The sequence below is a fragment of the Aquila chrysaetos genome, chromosome Z, assembly GCF_900496995.4.
Source record: "Aquila chrysaetos chrysaetos chromosome Z, bAquChr1.4, whole genome shotgun sequence".
Taxonomy (NCBI): domain Eukaryota; kingdom Metazoa; phylum Chordata; class Aves; order Accipitriformes; family Accipitridae; genus Aquila; species Aquila chrysaetos.
Genome location: NC_044030.1, coordinates 67,874,539 through 67,896,900, shown reverse-complemented (window position 1 = coordinate 67,896,900; position 22,362 = coordinate 67,874,539). Strand labels below are relative to the sequence as shown.

General features: G+C 41.1%; 2 protein-coding genes and 1 long non-coding RNA gene across 9 annotated transcripts in view; 1 reads left to right on the top strand and 2 right to left on the bottom strand.

Moving 5' to 3' along the window:
* Positions 1-1,189, bottom strand: part of IL6ST (interleukin 6 cytokine family signal transducer) — a 36,334-nt gene extending 35,145 nt beyond the window's left edge. Inside the window, exon 1 of one of the 2 annotated variants that reach the window (XM_041120615.1) lies at positions 1,171-1,189. The gene's annotated coding sequence lies outside the window, so the exon portion shown is untranslated. Of the gene's footprint in view, positions 1-614; positions 738-1,170 lie in introns of those variants that run through there. The other variant, XM_030005467.1, reaches the window with a different exon arrangement.
* The window catches only part of LOC115337292, a 47,393-nt gene that overhangs the window by 514 nt on the left and 24,517 nt on the right, over positions 1-22,362 (top strand). For 2 of the 6 annotated variants that reach the window (XR_003922080.2, XR_003922076.2), the window contains exons 1-2: positions 948-1,065; positions 15,032-15,110. This is a non-coding gene — a long non-coding RNA (uncharacterized LOC115337292). Of the gene's footprint in view, positions 1-947; positions 1,066-9,902; positions 10,031-15,031; positions 15,111-15,966; positions 16,503-18,934; positions 19,043-22,362 lie in introns of those variants that run through there. The other 4 variants (XR_003922077.2, XR_005931508.1, XR_003922078.2 and 1 more) reach the window with 4 other exon arrangements.
* The window catches only part of ANKRD55 (ankyrin repeat domain 55), a 59,063-nt gene continuing 55,314 nt past the window's right edge, over positions 18,614-22,362 (bottom strand). The window contains exon 11 of the mRNA XM_030005474.1: positions 18,614-22,114. Within this exon, the coding sequence (XP_029861334.1) occupies positions 21,984-22,114 (131 nt within the window). The 3' untranslated portion in view covers positions 18,614-21,983. The remainder of the gene's footprint in view (positions 22,115-22,362) is intronic.

The following is a 22,362-nucleotide window of genomic DNA, read 5'->3' as shown; positions in this document are numbered from 1 at the left end:
CACCCCCAGCAGCTGGTACTACGCACACCGGCAAGAAAAGGGCCTCGACGGCCTCCCCGGCCCCTACACCGAGGAGGCCCCGGGCGGCCCGGCAGCGGGCGAGGCCATATTGCATTTTAAGCGCCACCGCCGGGCCAGCTCCGTCAGCGCCCGCCGAGGGGAGGCGAGACGCCGCTGCGGGGAGCGGGCGGCGGCACCCGCGCCCCCTCCCAGCCCGCCGGGCCGGGCCGGGCCCGGCCCCGCTCGCGGAGGACCGCTCACGGCCGCGGGCGGGGAAGACTGCCGCCGGACGCCCCCGCCGCCGCGGGGAAGGCGAGGGGTCGGCTCGGGAAGCGAGTGGCGCAGGGCTGGCGTCCTCCCCTCCGTCTCCCAGCCAGCCCTGGCCGAGCGCCCACCCGCCCGCCCGCCCGCCCCGGCGTCCCCGCCCGCGGCGCACGGCCCGGCCTGCCGAGCCCAGCTACGGCCCGCAGGGGAAGAACGGGCCAACGCGGCCGCCGCCGGACGCCCCTCGCGGGGGGGAGAGAGAGGGGCGCACAGAGGCGGCGAGGAAGCTGAGGGGGGACCCTCAAGAGAAGGGGAAAACCGCCTGAGGCGGCCAGCCTCCCGGTCCTTACCTGCCGCTGCGGCGCTGCCGCCGCCGCCGCCACCTCACGGCGCCCCACGCCCCACCGACAAGCCCCTAAATAACGGCTCCGCCGCGCCGCGCCATCGCGCCGCCGTCCCGCACGCGCAGCCCCACGCCCTGTCACGCCCCGTCACGCTCCCTCACCCCTCCCCACTCCCCCACCCCGCGCCCTTCCCTCCTCGACTCGCGCCGCCATTGGCGCTCGGCGGGCGTGACGTCGCCGAAAGGGGGCGGGGGGCGGAGCTTCCCGTAACGAGCCGACCGGTGCCAGGATCCCGGGCGCGAGGGGCGCGCGCGGCCGGCGGGGAGCGGGAAGGGCGGCGGCGGTGGTCTGTGAGGGGAGGCGGGTTCCCCCCCCCCTCCTCCCCCCCGCCGCCTGCCCGGCGCTCCTCGCCCTCCTCCCCTCGGAGAAACGCTCCCCGCAGGGTTTTCCCCTCAAGGTGTGTTACAGGGTGTGTAAGAACAGAAGACGGGCTGGAGAAGCCCCGCTTCCCGGGGAGGGGGGCGGGAGCGCAGTCGTCTCCGTCGCCCCCTGCGGCTCTTACCTGCGAGGTGCGCGGCAGCCGCGGGACCCCTAGCTGAGGCGAGCCGGCCTCTGCCCGGGCCGCCGGCGGCGAGGCCTCTGGAAGCTTCTCCCGGCCTTCAGCCGGCCGGGCCTGCGCCGGCTGTGCGGTGGGGGTGTCCTCCCGGGCAGGCCTGAGGAGCGAGCAGCCTTCCCAGCGTTTCGCAAGGCTCCCCTGGGAGCAAGGGCGGCTGGAGAATATTATCAACAGCAGCGGTGTTGGCAAAACGCTGTTACCGAGAGCAGTTCCCTAGAAAAGGTGTTTGTGGAAGGCTGGGTTGCTAGGAAATGGTCCTTAATATAGATCGTTCATGTGATCAGGATCCAGGGAAGCCTTTGGGTTCCCTCCATGGTTATGCTTGTACGTTTCTTCATTTGGTAACCCTGAAAAATTACTTTTGTAGATGAGACACAGTCATGTGCTCTAAGATGTCCTCTTCATTCCAGATTAATTTTTTCCAGCTCACGAGTGAGAAGGAGCACATTTCAGTGCCACATCCACTAACTTGCACTGTGCTAAGAGTGTCAAAGTAGGCTGTTTCTAGCCAGGAAAGTACCAGACATCAGTGATGCGTGCCCAAGTTGCTTCCTGCCATATGCTGCTTTATGCTTTTGCCCATTTACTTCTTAGATTATCTTTGGGCTTGAGTGGGATATGAGCTATATTATATTTTTAGTTACATCTTAGAGGAATAGGCAGATTAGCTACACAAGTAGGGCATCTACTCCCAATATCCTGTTTCAAACAGTGGCTAGCATGAGCTGCTAATGAGAAAAGACTAAGAACTTTGGAAAAAGATAGTGGACAATAACCTGTTTCTCACATGTTTAGTACCACTCTCTGATTATGTTTGGTTTACTTTCTGAGGTGGCTTAATATCCCCAACAAAAATACTGTTGTTGCTGACTCTGAGAATGTCGTATATTTTATACGTAACAATAAATCTGGATGGCCACTTCAGAGGTCATTTCCTCTGCTTTCCTCAAGACAAAATCGGCCATACTTAAATAGTTTCTGACAGATATTTATCTAACCTGCAGATTAAATTTATTACTTCATGTCCCTGCTTACAGCTGATGCTCCTTCTAGCAACCTTAGATGCTTGTTGTGTTGCTGTTTCTCCCATTGGTGGTCTCTACATTTAATAGACCCAGTCCTTTCTGTCTTCTTTCACAGGGTTTTTCATGTTCAAACCCTTCTTAATGTATCAGGACAACTGACATCTGGGCAATAAGTTTCACAGTTTTTTTATTATGAAAAAAAGTACTCAGCATTACAATTTGTCTCTTTTGCTTTCTCTTCAGATTATGGTTGGTGTGTTTGTTCTTAACGTTGATGTAAGATTACAGTTTGAGAATCATGTATAATTTGTAGATTTTCAGTTCATGTGGATATCCCTGCTTCAGTACCCTCAAAAAAATCTGTGTTTGGCAACAAAAGGTTAAGTGGAAGCAGGCTCCAACTAGAGGGACTGCAAAAATAATTGTTTTTTTTTCTCTTGTTTTAGCATATCGTCTGTGCCCTGTAAGATCATTAGTGTTCTGCTGCTAAACAGACATTCCAGGAGTAGACGCTCAACTCTTCCCCTCCTTCCCCCAGCCAACAGAAAGCCTCTTGTGACATTCTCATTCCGAAATCCGATAGCCTGAAGCGATTCCTGGTTTATTGCCAGAACTTGTAGAACAACACCCCCCCCTTCAAAACCAATCCCGTCTCAGGCCTCAGTTACATATGACATGTATTGTAACTCTTCAAATAAGCAAGAGCTCTTGTATTTCACAGACTATTTATAGACTCAATGTAAAACTATTTCCACATAGCTGAAGTTCCACAGAAGAACAAAACAATTTATTTGCAATTGCAGTTAATTTTTCTGTGTTGGCACAAAATATCATTACTATAGTAACAGTTTAGTTGCTGTATTCAGTATTGTGTGAACTGTCCTTCTAGGATGATTGGCTTTCCCAAAGATTATTTGTAGGTTTGGAAAGTGATGATAGCATGCTTGCCTATATACCTTATCTCCCCTTCATAACCTTTTGCAAACTCTGGATGCATGGAAAGATACCTCAGAAGTGTAAAGAAATAGCCTTATGGACAGACTGAGTCCCATTTCTCTATGGTATCAGTCAGCGGGTACAAGTCACTCCTGTATTTTCCACCAGCCCTAGCTGCAATGGTGACATGGATGGTGGGGTAGCCACTGTCGTTGTGGGTGACCTGAAGACAGTTGTAATAGCCCTGTTGATCACTTAGTTGATCTTGTTGATCCTGTTAGTCCAGTAATTTGCAGTCAGGGCTGCTGTTTGGCTTGCCTTATGTTACTCAGAGGAAATAATTTGACATCTGTGTTGCAAATGGAAGTAAGTGGAATTAAATGTGGTAAGATATATTTTTCTTAAATGATCACCATCTACCCCAAATGTGGTTTGTGTTAATCTTTTCCTTCTTTCACAGGCAGGACTGAATGTTTTGGGCAATTATGTTACATCATACATCAGGCTGAGTTTTGTTTTTATTCTTATGAAACCTAGGGTTTTAATCTGACAGGAGGATTGTTCATGTTACAGTGATTTCTAGTTCTGTGTCAGCATCTTCTCTAATGATAAATGCTTCATTTTGAATCTTGTTGGTGAAGGTGAAACTCATCTGTGGTCACAAACACTGGGCCAAAACCTCTGCTGGCGTAAACAACATAGTCCATGGGAGCTGTAAATGCTTACATTCTGGCATGGCATCTTGTAGCCTGGAGTATAAAATAAATTGTCTCGACTGTGGCCTTTTAAAATATACAGACTGTACTTTCAATGACACACCAAAAATTTGACTTTTTACACCATCATTAGACATTTTCTGGTGCAAGCAGGTAAAAAGTTAATAGCGTTATCACTGCCATTGGATAGAATCAGGACGTTTGGGATCCCAGGTAAAGAAAACAATTAAGTCCTTCAAGCATGTTGTGAAGTGCCTTTTCTGCACATGGATGATTTCCTGAAAGACTTTAGTTTGATTTACTGCATTATGTTCTTCCCTACTGATACACATTACACTGCTGTATACTGTACTGTATATACAGTACAGCACTGATATAGTATAAACACCAGTAATTTAAAGTTTCAACTGCTCAGAGACATTCAAAATTCTGGCCACATTTTAAAAATCTTCCTGCAAACCAGCATTTTAATATGCACATTGAATTAAGCATTATATGAAATAAGTTAGGCTATTGAATTCACTAAATATGTGAGGCAAGAATAAAAGGAAGTTAATTGTCAGGAATTGGAAGGTCTTTGAGATGAATTATCTATCTCTGCACACGGCAATTTGTGTTCAACACAGTGCTCAGATCAGGGCTATATAGGACGTTTCCAAACTCCCATCTTCCACAGCTAGGATATAAGTAGGTGGAGCATGCCTTCCCACCCTCTGTTTTTTCAACCCCAGGAAGAAGAGGATAGCCTGGGAATATGGAGATGGGCAATAACACTTGGAAAACATTCAGTGATTGGCAAAAGTTTCTGGGTAGCTGCTTGACTGTGGGAGCAGAGATATTTTTAGAGATGCTGTTAGAGATTGCCTAGGAACAAACTTGTACCACTTTTTATGGATCGTTTCAGCAGTTTTGTAACAAGTTGTGATGAAGTCTGCAGTCAATGCAAAATCTACTGAATCCAACCAAGTTGGTGAGGGGCCTGGAGCATAAGTCTTATGAGGAGTGGCTGAATGAGCTGGGGCTGTTTAGTCTGGAAAAGAGGAGGCTGCGGGGAGACCTTATCGCTCTCTACAACTACCTGAAGGGGGTTGTAGTGAGGTGGGTGCTGGTCTCTTCTGTCAGGTGGCTGGTGATAGGACGAGAGGAAATGGCCTCAAGTTGCGGCAAGAGAGATTTAGGTTGGATATTAGGAAAAATTTCTTTACTGAGAGGGTTGTCAGACATTGGAATAGGCTGCCCAGGGAAGTGGTTGAGTCACCATCCCTGGAGGTATTCAAAAAGCACATAGACAAGGTACTCCAGAACATGGTTTAGTGGGCATGGGTGATGGCTGGACTCGATGATCTTGAAGGTCTTTTCCAACCTAAATGATTCTATGATTCTGTGATTCTATATGCCACAGAGAGGAAAAGATCTTTCTGGAATGTATTGTTATTTTGGTATAAGAACATGAAGCATCACATAGATACATCAGGGGTGTGAAAAGATTCCTCAGTCCTGGATGCATGTGGTTTTGCTGGAGATGGGTCACTGTCAGAACAGGGATTTGGGGGAAGATTTTCAAAGTCATGAAGGAGCTGAACAACAAGACCCTTTAATGGAAATGTTCTGACCCATCACAAGTCAAAGACATTTTCTGTGAGATGGCTGAATCACTATATGTAACTATTTGTCTGGGAGGTTCAGTGACACATCCAAACCTCTTGCTGAAGTGATGATGTTATCTCAGCTTGTATCACTGTCCTGAACTTGAACTTATGAATATGGGTGTCAGTGTCCTTACACTCAAGATGGATCTCTGTTTTCTGACATTCTTTAACAGTAAGAAGAGTCACTTTTTTTTTCCCCCAAGAGTAGAGAGGAGTAGTCCTTTGACCTGAGCGGCCAGAACAGTGGCAGACATTTGTGTTGAAGCCATAGTCTTGTAGGTCATGAAGTCATGGTAAAGTGCCCTGAAGAAGAAGGCAGGAGGCAGGCTGGGAGGCAGCAAGGAAAAAATGGATGATGTAACTGTTGGAAATGATTTAGTGAGGGTTACAGCATTTCCCAGCTTTATAACTTACCAAACATGAGCTGCTCAGTGGCAGCAAAAAAACAGGCTTGGCAATTCATTACTTCCTTTTGAGGGAGATTGGAGGATACTGCTTTTTCCCTAGACTAGTAGGTGTTTGCAATCCCTGGACAAAGGGGAAAAGTTCACTGAGCCAGCCAGCCACTGTTGCAGCCAACCAAATACTTACAACCTAGGCAAAAGTAAGTCCACTTGATACTTGATGGCACTTGTTGCACCAAGCAATGAATGATGCATATGGCAACAGGGCTGTCCTCATTCTTTAGCATCACTGTGCCCAGTAGGTTGCTAAAATCTGAGACTTGGGACAAGGTCTTGCAAAATTCAGTCAGGGTGTGTAAAGCTTTAACTGGGCTTCAGCAGTTAGAAAAATCTTGTGCTCATTGGAAGAAGTTAGAAATGGGGACAGTTGACTCCTCCACACATGATAAGCTTGACAGGGAAGCATTGGGTTGTTGAAGAGGACTTGACCCAATTCTTCTGCTGTGATTCTCAGGAAGAGGAATGGCAACAATATGAAGCTGCGGGCACATGGAACAGAAACAAGATTGGTTATAGCCCACTGAAAAATAACAGCACATCTGACAGAGCGGTGTGGAACCTAGCAATCTGCTTGTTTTTCTGGGGTGGAAATTGTACAGCTAATGCCATTTTAGACCTAGGCTGGAAGCTTTGACAGATGGAACATATTGCTAGGTGGTGTTTTTTCCCAAAAGATAGTGAGCAGGACAATGAGAAAAAAAGGGGTCTGACCTTCACTGGGGGAATAAGGCCAAAGATGAGACCAGAAAAATGAAAAGGCTTCTAAATGTAAGCAAGCAAATATGAAATATCAGTGAAGATAAAATAAAAATACTGAAAAGGATGAAATTAATCAAACATAGAAGATGCTTAAGTTAGAATGAGTAATGGAGTGAAATTGCAGTTCACTGCAAGGAAGTGCTGATTCAGACTGGTAGCTAAGATGAGCTGAAGGTGTTGTGACACGCTGCAGTTGCCTACACCACGTGTGAGCTGCCCATGAGTTTAGTATACTTTTGGCAGCTGCTAGAGCTAAAAAGCCTTTGGAGTGGTTCTGCATACACAGCCCAAAGTGTAGATGTGTCCTTGGACAAATGCTTAACGCAGAACTCTCAGACAGTGGACAACAAGACCCAATGAGGAGTAGTGAAAGACAATTAAAAAGGAGAGGAAGATGTCCTCAGAATGAGTGGGATTGTCTTTCCTACCTGGCCACAAAGACTTTCATGAGCAGTGTGGCCAACAACAAATATGCCAGAAAATATAAGTCAGTCCTTCATTGCCCAGGTAATCTAGTATTTGAAAAAAATAAGGTCATGTGTGAAGAACAGCTGAGCTGAGCCTGAGTATGGGCTAACAAAAGTGATACTAGCAATAGAAAAAGGCATTCTGAAAACTCAAGGCCATGGTTCAGTCTCCTTTGTTATAGGATGTATATTCACAGCCAATCTGTGTTATATACATGTAATTGTGGATTCCTTTCTGATGTTGACCTGTTAAAAAACACATATAAGTGGCACTTTCTGTCCTTTTCAGTGAGCAAGGGAAGAGTCCTACTCAAACTGTGACTGGCCATAGTTATTCAGCCTTTCTCGTGTTTTGGACAGGCTGTAACAATGTTGCAGTTAGTGCAGAAAAAAATCATGACATGCCTCTTCAGGTTGTATGGTAATGCGCTAACAAGGCACAGAATTTCAAATGGAGCTCATGCTCTGGGTCCTCATCTGCAGAGCGTAGCAGGGAGAGCACAGGGGGAGTCTGACTCCAGGCTACACACTGTGGTTGCTCCACTGCAGAGTGGAGCTTTCCGTACTAAGGCTGAAACTTGTCTGTGTGAGGGCTGGTCTTAGGTAGTGGAATGACTCTAAACATGAAGAGCTAGTGCTGACCTCTTCATCCTTCCTCTGAGTGCCAGGTGTACTTCTTAATTTATGTAGGGAAAGCAGGATCACAGAACAACACAACACTAAAAAAGTTGCCGTAACTTAAACAGCGGGGTACCAGCTAGCACATTCCTGTGCACAAAGAGAAGCTGTAATAACGAACAACAGCTTTGTGCTTTAAGATGCTGTGTTTCATAACTGCTAGTCATGCTGTCTGATACTGGAAAGTACTCAGCAGAGTGGTTGTGGTATAAGAAACTGTATGCAGTAAAAAATAGTTCAGCTTGACTTTCTTTAACAACCATAAATTTGCTTCCTGTCAATTCACGTGTCAGGGCGCCGCCCAGCTTCTGAAGACCTATTCTGTTGTAGCATGCTGTGTATGAATTAAGCTGTTGTTACAGTTGAAACATTGGCGTTCTGATGCTACAGCTTGTGGCTTCTCGCTATAGGATGGTAGAGACCAAACAAACAGTGTATATGGAGCTTACAGAGATGAAATCTGCTACAGGCGAACTACTGACAAATCCTTCTTGTATTTTTCCACGCTACACCTACTGTTAGACAGAAATCAATACAGTGAGATACCACTTGATTTCCAGGAAGAGAGCTATCAGCAATGATACATAGTTAATTGCCTTAAAGTGACACATTTTAAAAAAGGGATCTTGACAGCTTTGTGCTTGAAGTTTTCTGCTTGAGCTGTTCCAAAACACTAAAGGCTGGAGCCTGCTGCTACAAGTAAAGGCTGTGGGACTCATGGGGAGGTACATTCTCGTCAGTAAAACTGAATCCAAGTTCTGTATTACAGAACCCCTCATTCACTGCTGCCTTATAGTTAAATTGAGTGATGCTATTCAGAGCAGTTAAGGCTGTGCATAGAAAAATATATTCAGTTCTGAGTATTTTACTGTTAGAGTAATATCGCCAAAAGTGAGTGCATTCATGAGAAAGAGTCACAACTTCATACCATGAAGGAATGAAGACTTGAGAATAGGAACAACTGAAAAAACAGTAACAAAATTCAGCATGCCAGGTAAATTTGTGTGTGAATGTGGAGAATATAGGCTTTTGGTAATAATTTCCCATTGCTAAGACATACTAGACTGTGGTATAGCTTCCATCAGCTACGGGTCTTAAATAATTTATATCTGGAGTGAACTATATATTTAGGTACCTAGGAAACCTATGCATTTACTGGAAAATAAAAGAAAATAATGATTTGTATTAGCCAGTTCATACTGCAACTTTATATGTGGTACGAAGATACAGATAAAGATCTTTGCCCCATATGCTTCACCACCTTTGAGGATCTGCTTTGCATTTTACATTTCTGGTCTCGCTGATCTATATTCTCTTCTCCTTCCTCTACTTCACTATTAAGAGGTCTTCCTTTCTTTTATCTCCTTGTGCTCGTTGTCTCCTCTTCATTGCCAACCTACTTTCTTATCTTTTCCTTTTTTTCTCTGCTCCCTTTAGCATTACCTTAAATACAGCTGTTATATTTACAACTTGCCCAGAATCCGTCTGTCAGAATAATGCCTTCTAAGGGTCGTCTTAGGGAGAAGGTTAATTGGATAAGAGTATTTGTGTGCTGTATTTATACTATCACTCAACTGTATAACAAACCAAATTCTGCCAAAAAATCTGAAATTACACCGAGTTCCTTTTTGTCTTGTCTCACCACTTGCAGTAACAAGTGCTTTGCAGTCAGAATTTAGCAAACAAAAATGATGTGGTCATGCATAAGGCATAGCAAAATCAAGGGCAGTTTCTTAGTACTGAAACTCCTCTGTAGTGCCAACAGCAGTGAAATCTTGCTTTAAGAGATAAGCCAGAGTTATGAATCATAGCCTGAAAGGATCTCCTACACTGAGCTGTGAAGCATTCTTTCTAGAGCCAAGGCCTCAATTTAGAAATTGTCATTGTTACTTGAAATTCTGATATGAATATTTGTAATCAAGCTTTAACCTTGAAGAACAGAATTTTGTAGGTTTTGTTATTTCTTTTTGGTTTTCTTGCAGCACTCAAATTTCCCAGACGGGACTAGGAGCTCATTGTCTTGCTGGTGTATAAATGTGTGGTAAAATGCAGACCTTCTCCCAGGATCAGGGATCCCAAAAGATTATATAAAATGGCAGACAAACGTTAGTGGTAAGAGGTGTAACATACAAACCAAATCGTTATTGTAATCGTAGACTAATGCTCCCTCATTCTTTACATTATCATTGTCTATTCCTTGTCACTTTCCTCCCTCTTTTCTTTTGCCCTTCCTTTCTTCTGTAATTAGGGCCACTTTTCATTCAGCCTGTAAATGTTGACTTTAATATACTTTGTCTATAGTTAATTAAGCAGTGGGAGAATCTTCTTGCAGATATATATATATACTCAAGATTGGGTTCAAGTCATGTCAATATCAATATATCCTGAAACACATAGGCTGCTCCTGTTCATATTTTAGTGCCTTTTCTGAATAGATCCCTTATGAAACTGCTTGCTAGTATTTGCTCCAAGTTGTAGTTCATAAAGTATTACTTTAATTTTATTATATGACTGTCTGTGATAATCAAGATCAACTAAAGGAATAATTAATTCACTAATGATAGTTTGTTGAACAAGAGGCATTAACATTTTCACTATCCTGGTATTTTATATGCAGTCCTTAGCAACGTGAATAAATGTATTTCAGAAATGCTTACAAATCTTCTGTCACTCATTAATTGCCTGATGAGCTTGAAACAAAAGGAGCCATTAACAAATTACTTTTAATGCACTGGATTTGATGAAAATTCTCAGATTATGATGACATTCTCCTGGTAGGTTCCTGTGGGCAGCTTCATACTGTATATTACATACATGTCAACATTTAACAGCAGTAGTATATGTAGGTTCTTCTAAATTAAATGTTTGAAAAACGTGAGTGTGAAGTTGGGTAATCTCATCTTTGGATGTGTTGAGTGCACTGTTCTCCCCTGAGCTGATGGTGGATAATATGAGCTTTGAGAGGAGGGCTGGACCACAGTGCCTTCAGAGCTTTCTTTCTGAATTATTTCCTAAATTATTTTACAATTCTATGGTAATCATTAGCTTATCACTGAAGATCAGGCTATTAGTCCATGTACTGTCCAATGCATACTATTTATAGGGTTATTGGAGTATATTCAACATGTCTTTTTAGATTTTTTTTTAATACTACATTTATGCATACCTTATTACAAGTTTAATTGTGCATCACTGAGAATATGCATACTTTATAGAGACTCAGATGACCATTAATGCCTGGAAATACAGCAATACATTCAGAATAAGCACCCATCTATTTTGGAGTGATTACATGTTTGGTGTAAAGATGTATTCCATATCTCATTTTGAAAAAAGCTGGCCTATAGTGCCTTTGTGTACTGCTCTGACCCCTGGGAAAGGTCCTCAAATGTTGTGTAAGTTATGGTCTAAAGTTGCTCTGCAGGTTATTTGTAGCCCAGTGTTTCTTAGACCATTCACTGTTCTCAGGAATGAGCTGGTAGTTGCTGTCTGCTCTCTTGCGGTGTTTTAGGTGTCAGGCTCTCCTTTTCCTGCCTTTTCTTCCTTTAGAGCTTTTTAATTTTATTTTTTCCTTGCTTGTTCCACTACATTTCCTTCTGCTGACTTTTCATCTGGCTTTATTTAGTGTTGTCCAGGGCATGTCTCAGTGTCAGGAGGCAAATTTGGTAAGGTGGGCTGGTATCACAGCCTGTGATCTATGGGAACCCTTGCCACAGGCAGAGGTACTAGGAGCAGATAAATACAGGGAAGAAAAGGAAGGTGTGATTAACAAGCTACTGCCCTCACTGCCTGAGTTAGGGCTTGGTGGCAGCCAGAAACTAGTACCTTACTGTGGACACATATTTAGCTAACGGTGGCAAGAGCATTCCAGAGGCCTTTAGAAGACCTTGAACAGAATAAACAAGAAGACAAAAAAAGAAAGATGCCAATTAGAAGAACACAGGTGTGCATTCCACGATAAAGGGAACTTGGCACAAAGAACCTCAATTCGGCAGTTTATCTTGACCAATTAGACTGAGACAAGTTTCGCATGTTTTAGTTGGTATAACCAATTATGTCCTATGTTTATGCGCATGTACAGAGTTGATAAAACCAATCATATTTTATGCTTGTGCGCGTGTACAGTGACTTTGCAGAATATGTGATTATAAATATGTGTGTGTTTTAGCAATAAACATCGTCTGCTTTCAACTTTACAGGCATCCGTTTATTTCTACCTCCTGCACCTTACATAAAGATGAGCTATTGACTGTATGGTGATGGGATCTTGCCTCTTGGGAAGCAGCAGTTCCTGGCTCTTGCTAAGTTCCTTCCAGCAAGTTCAACCACTGACTTAGAAAAGAAAAATACAATCTGACATATAATCCTTGACAAGTTGCTGACCCTTGTATCTGAGGGATGAGAGGAAACTATTCTCAGTGTTCACATAGTTCTTTTCTCTAGAAGCAGTAATTCTTTGTCCACAGCCTTAAAAAAAAAAAAAAAAAAAAGTCTGGGTTGAAGACAGAAAGTTCGGTCTCATTTCTGTGTGTAAGAAGTCCCTTTTACAGATGATTGAATTCAGCTGTGTCTGGGGTGAATGTAACAATTGTTTAATAATGTGAAGCCTGAAATTATATCCAGCTGATTCTGTAGGGGGATTTTGCAGGCAGGAGGAAGTTAATTATCCAAAGCTGGATCCATATCAATATTAGTCTTATTGGCTCACACACTGCAAGCTTGATAGCTCTAAAGTGGTAACTGACTTTTTTTTATATCATTTGTGAGTATATGCTATACTATAAGAAGGTACTTTTCCAGCCAGCTAAAGAAACAACTTTTTGCCTGCTCATTAATCAATTATGCTTTTCTTGAGAAAAAGAATGTAACCTAACATAATACTCCAACAGTTACTGCAAAAACAAATTTAAGTAGAAGCTTTTCAGGTCATGATACAGGATTTCGGAATGCCTTTTCATATCATGGATGCTGCCTCTTAGATGAAAAAGTTTTGTTGGTAATAATCTTACAACTGGTTTTTTTTTTTCCCCTCAAAACTAGTGAGAGTCACCAGGACCAGTATGTTTTCAGTGTTCTCATTGGTAGTAACGTGAAGTCATCTTGATGGTATGAATATAATGAAGAATCATAGCTAGGTTTTCATCATATTAAGGGCTAGCTGATTTGGTTCCTGAACTGTGAAGTGAAACTTACTGATAAAATTCTAGACCAGCAAAGCTAACGAGTGTTTTATAATTGACGCTGTAGGGTAAGCATGTTCTCTGAGGAATTAAATCTTCAGCCACTATTAGAAAGTTAAGCATGAGCATGAATGTATATTAATCCTAATTCTGATTTCATTTACATTAATAGAAATTTTCTGTTGAGTTAAATAACAGTTGGACTGGGCTCCTGTTGTCAAATACTGTAGGGTTCTGCTGACCTCTACTAACCCCTCTTGTTTATATGGAACCTAAGTGATCAGTACCATGAATTTGTAATGATTTACAGGAAAACGCTCAAGAATATGGATTGTCATAAAAATTACCTTATTTCATCTTTAACTTACAACTTAACACACCAGTTAAAAGATTTTAGAAGTTATAGCCCATACTTAAAGTGAAGTTGGTGTCCCCTTCTAAAGTCACGTCAGGGAGGATGAAGCTCAGACTCATGAAGGAGTGGAAATAAACCTGTCACTATGCTCTTAAGACAGGTTGCTGCTCGGAAATTAATAAGAAGAAAATACTTATTTGCAATTATAACAGGCAAGAAGTTTTGAATTACCTACAGACATATGGGATCATTGTGAAAGTATCTTGAACTATTCGGAAACTTTATAAAATACTGCTATACAAAAGTGAAGTCATTCCAAGATCCAGCAGTATCCTTTTTGTTTTTTTCCCATGATGTTAACTGAGGAGAAAAAGTGTTCTAGGATATATAAAGCCTATATCTGGTAAAATAAATCCTTACTTCAGCAGCAACTGTCTTATCCTTTATGAGACTTTTTACTGTTAATGCAGTGTATCTGTGTTAAATGAGGTTGATCTATATGTGCTAGTTTTGTAGAACTAATTTTTTTGCAGATGAGTCTAAAATGCAGACAAAAAAATGACATCCCTCTGGCAGACAGAATTCTTTTTGTGCAGGGGAATTTAATCTGTTGTGTTTACGCACAAAATACGTAATGACCAAATAATGTTTTGAGAAAGTTGCCCATGTACAAATGGAGGCTGAAAAACAAAGTTTCCTTGGAAAACTTTAATGTATAAAAGAAGAAGTAGAGGGAAATTCTGATCTCACTGAAGATAAATTTTTTCCATTGTCTTTTACAAGGTCAGTTTTCATCTTCAGTTTTCCAAGAATAGGCTACCTAAGTGAGTAAGTGAGATCTAACCAAAAATGTAAAGAAAAGTCATGGTAACAGAGGTCTTCCACATTTTGAGCCTTTAACAGTACTTTTTTTACAGTGCATATCTTTTCAGTTACTGTAGATTTTTGAAACATATCTTGATTTTTGAAACATTGATGACAGCACTAGTGTCAATTCCTTTATGAAATGAAGCTCCAGTATAATGGAGAAGTGAAATGGAAAAACAAGAAAACAAGGACAGGATACTTACTGCTTGACTGGCTGACATACACATGGCTTGAAAGGAAAGGAAACACAGCAAATCCACTTCCTATTCGAGTCAAACCCTAGTGCTAAAAAAAGCACTAGGGATAGTAACAGCAAAGTAAGTTGTCTGAAAAGGGCCCCATATTGTCAAGGTAAAAAGGAGGAAAAGGCAAGTAAGTAGATTATTGAAGAGATACAGAGCACATTGTGGCTCTGTCAACCATATTTTGGGTAGTGTATAAATTTTAGCTTCTGCAAGAAAAAGAAAAAATTTCTTTTATTATTTACCTTACACAAAGAATTATAAATTGCTTACAGTTAGCTTCTTTGAGCAATAGATTGCTTTAAAACCCCACCAGATTTCAACATTTCAGTCTTCTCTATTTCTTGCACTAAAACCTCTGGGGTTTCTGGCAGTTTTTGATTACATTTGTAAAATGGGCATACAACTCACTCTCCTGTGAAAAACAAATGTATTTCACTAATTATTGTTAATACGTTATATTTCCTAGGTCACTTCTTTGAATTTTGCTGATGATAGTACTTGTCTACTTTTGAAGAGTATATAAAGACCTGAGGTGATGACAGCAGGTACAGCAAACATTGTGTTGTCTAATGTTGGTATGGGAAATGCCTCCTAGCCTAGCAACTAATAACACAAGAATGAGATTTGATAATTTTATCACCTTAGTCTAATGTTAGTGGTGGTATACGAGTAGTAGAGTCAAACCCTGCACTGTTCCCCTCAGATACAAGTTTGTTAAGGCTTTGCCTTGCAGCCTATATTTCCTAGGCAACAATCAACTTTTAAGTGGGATCTGACATGCATTTAGACGAATGGTTTGAATTTGTGTGCCAGACTGTATAAATTTACTGACTCCAGACCTTTCAGAATCCGTAAAATTTTCATTTTTTTGGGACATCTGTTATTTTGCTAAGCCCGATCACCAAGCAAAGCCCTTTGTGTTCTCCACTAACCATGATTAACCATCTGGCAGCTATCTGTAGATTTAGTGTCCCAAACCATAATTTCTTTCCAGTGCTAAGCCTAGGAGGACGACTAGGGGCCTCCATTGGCGTCTGCTTTTTTGTTATTTTAAAAAATTACTTCCAGTATTTCTGCCCAGTACTTAGCATCCTTATTTACTTTAGAGTATTTCCAGCAGATGGAGAGGAATGTTCCATTTTCCTCACATTCAGCACATTTCCAAAGAATGCTGATTTCTTTTTTTGGGCTATAATGGAACAAGATACCACTGGAATAATATGTTTCATAAGGGGTTTCTTTGATGGTTGCACTTCTTGATGATCCCAGAGATCTCTTAGATGCTACTGTTCATCCTCTTATCTTGTGTTGCTTTGACTATGCCATAAAAGCAGAATCGTAGTCTGGAGAGCCAGTCTGCTCTGAAGAAGTGCTCCAAGTCTTCTCTACTGTGTCTTACAGCACTGCATTCATGAAAACCATGCTAACCATGTCTGACAATTACAATTTAGAAAACAAACAACTGCTCCAGCTTACAGGAAGAGCAAAATAGTGCTCAATTCCAAGATAATAAGAATTGTTAGAAAAGCAAAACAAAACATTGTTATCTGCTGTTTTTCTCCTGGTTTGGAAGAGTGCCAAATTTGCATGCTGTGGGGGCTTGTAGAAGCTTTAAATTATAAAGACTAACTCTACATTTTTAGTAGTGCTTTGTGTCAGTGACGTGGCTTCCACACCCTTTGCTACAATATACAGGATTTATATTCTAAATATATGAATCAATACCATTGCAAGGCTGGAAAGCACAAACTTTCCATGAACTTAACAGTGTTGTGAAACCAGTGAAGCTATGTTGAAGTTATGTTGCATTGAAGTGGTTTACTGTTACGGGTGATGTGGATGGTGATGTACTTTACCTTTGTAATGTCATGCCAGAAAGAAGAAAAACAGCTGCTTTCCACTACACATTTTGCGGCCCACTTGCAAGTTGTACATAGGTAAGATTATTTTGAGGAGTCTTCTCAGCAGCCAGATTACTACATTTGCAGTGAAACAATTCTGTTCTAAGCCTAGGAGGTACAGATAAGAATTAAAATAGAAACATTAATCTAAACTTTGTGGTTAAATAATTATTGGTAGCAGGAAGTCTGCCTTCCCAGTTTTTTCATCAGCTGATTCATCCAGATCAGGTCTTGTATCAGTTCTGAATAGGCTGAATTCAGTATAGTTTAGAAAGTGTCATAGGGGGTTTCTGAACTTTTTCAATGTATGGTAAGAGAGGCTGTGGGTAGTGTAGCTACATGATAGTCTTCTCTGTATGTGCATAGAGAATTATTATGCAGGACACAGAATAGGCTTAAATAACATTAGTAGAAAGTCGAAGGAAGGACCATGGGAATAGGTCATGGTTTCTAATCTTTATAGGCTGCAACAGAGGCAGAAGCTGTTTCAGAGTGTGTTCTGGGAGAGAGGGTGTGGAAGGTTGTGCAGTCCTCAGGGAACTCATGATTTGGCAGGTGAATTCTGCCTTCACAAACATGCTTATAGCCTGTAGCTCCTGGCATCTTGCCTGTTTTTCTGGTTTGAAAAGGGAGGGGTCAATGTCCATGTATAAAAGTACCTCTGTCTACAGTTCACCTCAAATAGTTTTTGAGTAGCTGCTACACTTTCTAGCAGTTTGAGGCCTTAAGCCTCAAAGTCTGTGATGGAGAAACTTTTTTTCTAAAAGCACCAGGGAACATAAAATATATATTTTTTGTGTGTGTGTGGTTTTTTTTTTTGGTTTTTTTTTTTAATATAAACACTTGAACTACATTGGAAATATTGTTCTGATACAAACTGGAGTTTGTCCTAAAGAGTATGAGAAATTTTTGGGCAAAAAGATGTTTGTCTTTCTATTTTCACTTTCCACATTAAATCATTCAAAGCTTGTGGGTGCTGATTATACTATTTCCTCTTCTTGTAATGCTCTTCTTTAATACACTCATGTAAGCATTACTGCAAATGGGTCTTGTATTTCTTTTTTCTTTTCACTTCAGGAGTGTAAATGAGTCTAAAGAAAGAGTTTTAAAATTCTAAAAATCTCAACTATTTAGAAAAATGCTTTAAATGCTTTATAATACTAAGAAAACATCAAGTATTTATACTAAATATATCTGGAGGCTCTTGTGACATGAGACAAAAAGCGTTCTGAAAGCCCTACTGCCCTTATCTGCTGGTATGTTTTGCAGTCCAACAGCATCCCAGAGCTCTACAGATGTTATTTTAAAACTGACTGGAACATTTGAAGCTAAATCACTTGGTTCTGACTGGCCCAATGTGACTCTACAGTGATTTCACACTAACATATGCAAGAATCCAAGCAGCTGTATTTTTCAACTGGCCTTTTTGTATCTGTCCTACACCAAATCCAATCTTCCATTTTAGAGAATACGTTTAAATCTCTGGCTACTAAAAATAGTAATGGGAATGAGGTAAGGGGTGAGAGATGGTCTGCAGGAGGATTAAAGGGCACTCTGTGTAAAAGATCCTTCAAAAGAGTGAAGCTATCTAACTGTTGCAAGAATGTGGATTTCCTAGTTTATATACAATGCTGACATGTTTGGAGGAGCACAGACTGTTATCATTAATTTTAAAATATCTAATCCTTAGAGAAAGCCTAAGGAATTATGCATATGTGATGATTATATTCTATCCAATGCTAAAATGCAGCCACTCCCTAGGGTGGAACACAGTGACTGTTAAAAAGGGCTTATCAGCACTACAAGGGTTGTATGTATCTGTGTTAATAAATCCATCCTGTCATTTCACAGTGAGAAAGGTGAAGTTCTATGCACAGTGCATAACTAGGAAGGACAGGCAGTGCATATGCAATGTCTGTAAAACTGATAAAATCCCACATTCAGATAAAATGAGATTATGACAATATAAGCTTATGAAAATCAAATAGCAAGGACATTAGTCTTATTTGGAAGACCCTGTTGCATTGCAATGACAATATGAAGGGTTTCACTCTATTTGAGAATTAAAAGGCCCCAAGAGAGTAGTGCTACAGGGAAAACAACCACCAGAGGTGTAAGAAAGAGAAAGCAGACCTTTCACACTTGAATGGTTTCATCAAAGTGTCATGTAAAGCACCATTTATTTCATTGTTGAACGTTGTTTCACAGAGCTCACATAAAGAAAAACACAATGGGGAATGAAGTTCATGACTTTTACGATTTTCTTACCATAGTTCTATGGAGAAACGGGTGAATTTTACAACATGCTATCAGCAAATATTCTTTCTGATTCATGGATGTCAGAAATGTATAAGCTTAGCCTTGCTGTCTCCAAATAACAGATCTATCTTTTACACCTGGAGGATCTGAATTAAGGAGATAAAAGGAAAAACCACTCCTTGCTACTCTGTAAGCTTCATTTCCTGTTGAGCCATGTTGATAACCAGAGTGACTGATATTGATGGAGAATGACATGAGAATACCACCATTTTCAGTCATTAACTGCAAACAGCCACCATATTTTCAATTTCAGAAAGGTACTAACAATAAGTATGGCTGAATCAAGAAACCAGCCAAGAAATCTTTGCTGTTTTACCTTGACCAAATTGTTTCATTTCACCACTGCTGTTACTCTCGCTACTCTATGTGTAGCCTGCTTATTTCAGTTCTAAATTTTGCGATTACAGGGTCTACTTCTTGTAATGTATTTACACAGTAAGAAGCACAATGAGATTTAAGTCTTCACTGGAATGTCCAGGTGCTACTTTGATATAAGTAAATCAATTACAAACAGTTAAATAAGTAGTCACGTCTTATGTATAAAAGATGGACTTTAGTGCAATTAGAGTGTAACGGAACAAGAATGAATAGTAAAGGATTTGCCTGCAGCTTGGGAGAGGACGGATGCAGTCTGAGGCAATGCTGGCTTCTGCCACAAGCTGTATTTCCAGTTATGCTTACTGCAAAGTGAAAGAGTATTTTGCATAATGGAATTTGCATTTTTTTTTGCTGTTCAAGCCAACCACACAAATCACACCCTAAATGGTTTCTCTTTTATAAATCCCAGTACAACTTACTGTCACGTGCCCCACTGCTCAGTGACATTCCACTCTCTCATAAACGTGTTTCTTGGTAACTTTCTTAAACTCTTGCTAGAGGCTATTAAGCATACTTGCCAGTAAGATCTTAATTTAAATTGGATAAGTATTCCCAGAAAGTCAAAACTGTTAGCACAGTCCTAGCACTATATGGCACAGCTGTACAAAGCTGAACAGTTTGCATGTATATAGAACACATTCCTGAGGTGGTGCCTGAGTTAGCTATGTTGGTGCTGGCCAGTATGAATGGGTGGTGTGAAAATCAGTGTGTGTTCACAGCAGAAGGTCACCAGGAATCCACAAGAAAAGGGAGAGTCACTGTTAGGATGACAATGGGAAGAGAAGGAGTAAGCTCCTCTGCCTGGAAAGTAGGTTCCCATTTTTGAATGCAGAAACTGGAACTGTTTTCTGGTGTTTGTTTCTTTGTATGTAGGAAGCATAGCCCTGCAGATATTCTTGAAAAATAATCAGATCAAGTCAGACACCATGCTGCTACCTCTCATGAATATCTTATTTTGATTTATTTGCTGGTCACTTAGGATCCAGTGGCAATAGTTGCTTTCACAACTACTGTGAATACCTCCTCGAAGCTCTTGATTTAGCTCAGATCACATTGTGAGCTTCACCTTGGAAATGTGGCATCTTGTGGTTGTTCCTCAGTTCCTTCCTTGCCCCTTGGCAACAGCTTTCCAGAGTGCCTCTGTATAGGCACATGGGACTCAGAGCTCAACACATCATTGTCATCTTTCCTTCCATTTTGTTGCTATGCTGCTCTGTTGTGCCGAACTAGGCACTACCATTTCCTCTTTGCAAGGGGTTGGGGTGGCAAGTGTGAGCCTCAGGAAGCAAGTTCTGATTTAAAAATAGTGTATCATACTAATCCATTGAGAACACCACTGAAATAAGTGAAGGAACATACCGTTTTTATAAAGAAAGCGACATTTTTTTCAGGGTACACAGCAGAAATGAACTGGTTTTGTTTTCCTAGAATTTCAACATTCAGGTGACACTCCTTTACCATTAAAAACAAAACAAAAAACCTACCCAACCACCCCACATCACCAAGTATTCTTATTCAATGTTTTCTTATTCACTGTACAGACAAGACTACATACTCTGGGAGACCTGCCCAGGAAGATTGGGTAATCAGTTTAAAAATGACAGACTGACAGTTTTAGTGAAAAAAAAAAACAAAACCAAAACAAAAATGCCTGAACAAATACATGTCATTACACTGAGGTGGTACACCATACCCTGATGTACTGGAACTAATTACAACCATTTGATGTTGTGACATGGCTGTTTGAGAGTTCATATAATGTGTGTTTCCAATAAAGCATCACATTACTGTCTGTTGATGTTATTAAGGAGTTAACACTAAGGAGTTAACACTAAGGAGTTAACACTGTTCATCCTACCATGTGTATAACATTTCAACAGCTGGAGGGTCAGTGCTGACTACTTTCTGGGATCTCCTGAGAACAGAAGAAAGGAATACTCCCCAGCAGAATTCAGACTCTTGAAGAAATCCAGATGGCTGCCAAATCAAAAGTGTCACTAGGGTATTCTTCTCCCTAAAAATTCTCGCTTGAGCTGAGATACAATTTCTGTTATGAAAATATATTTAAAAATAGCTCGAGAGTTGGTTTCTCAGACTAACTCTAGGATTGAGATTGTTGTAGATGTGCTTGAAAGGAAGTAGTTCACACCTGTGGTGGCATTTCTTTGAAGGTCTCTTTATTTAGAGAACATTTTGACACAGATCTCTGACATCTCTCAGCTTCAGGCAGCTGAGGAATTAAAATTTTTCTTGAAGAATGTTTGGAATAGAAAAATCAACTTGACTGTCGATGTAATACTATTACATAGTTAAATAATACAATGTGGTTATGCATAGCAATCAACAACCCCCCCCCCCCCCCCAACAACCTCTGTTGTGTGGAATGCAGAATTTGTCACGCTCTTGCAGATTGTAAACTTGCAGAAATGCACATAAATGTGAGAGTTAGCTTGATGTTCTGACAGAGTAGAGAAGATGGGCCAGAGGGTAAGTAAAGCTTCTACTTACATAATGGCATATTCAAAGAAAACCATAAACAGTGAAGGTTAGTGCAGAGAGGAAAGTCTACAGGCTTTATTCACATTTTAAATTAGGATAATTTAAGTCATCACTTGAAACAATTGGTACTTGTTAGTTTCAGCTGGCCCAGCTGTTGAACTTAGCCCAACATTTGGGTTAGTAAATTAGGATTGTGGAGTTTAGAACATTAAACAAGGGAGTTATGCTAATGTGGATTTTATTTCCATGGCTGCATGTATCTGGGTGGCACAGTAATACAAGAAACTTTTCAGAGTAGACTGCTGGCTGAAACAGAGCGTGTCAGTAGAGAACTGAACTCATCCTACAGCTTTCCAGTGGCCTCCATGGTTTGAGTTGATGATTTTGGTTCAGCTCACAGAAGGCAGTTGTAAGCACTGTTAGCACTGGCCTTTTAAACCTTAAAGGTAAGTCTGAGAAAAGAACAAAGAAACTTGTGATTTAAATTTTACTGCAAGAGTTTTCCATTTGTTGCAAATGGAGAACATGACAACCCTCCATCTCCTCAGCACTTTCCTATGGTTAACCTGTAAATACAGCTCTGCATTCCCAAGTGCTGGTCACCCCCCATCTTGTTTGGGTGAAAATGATGTGCGAAGGTGCTTAACAACCAATGCTACCCAAGAAAGGTTGTGCTGACCTCATGTACCATTTTTGGTGT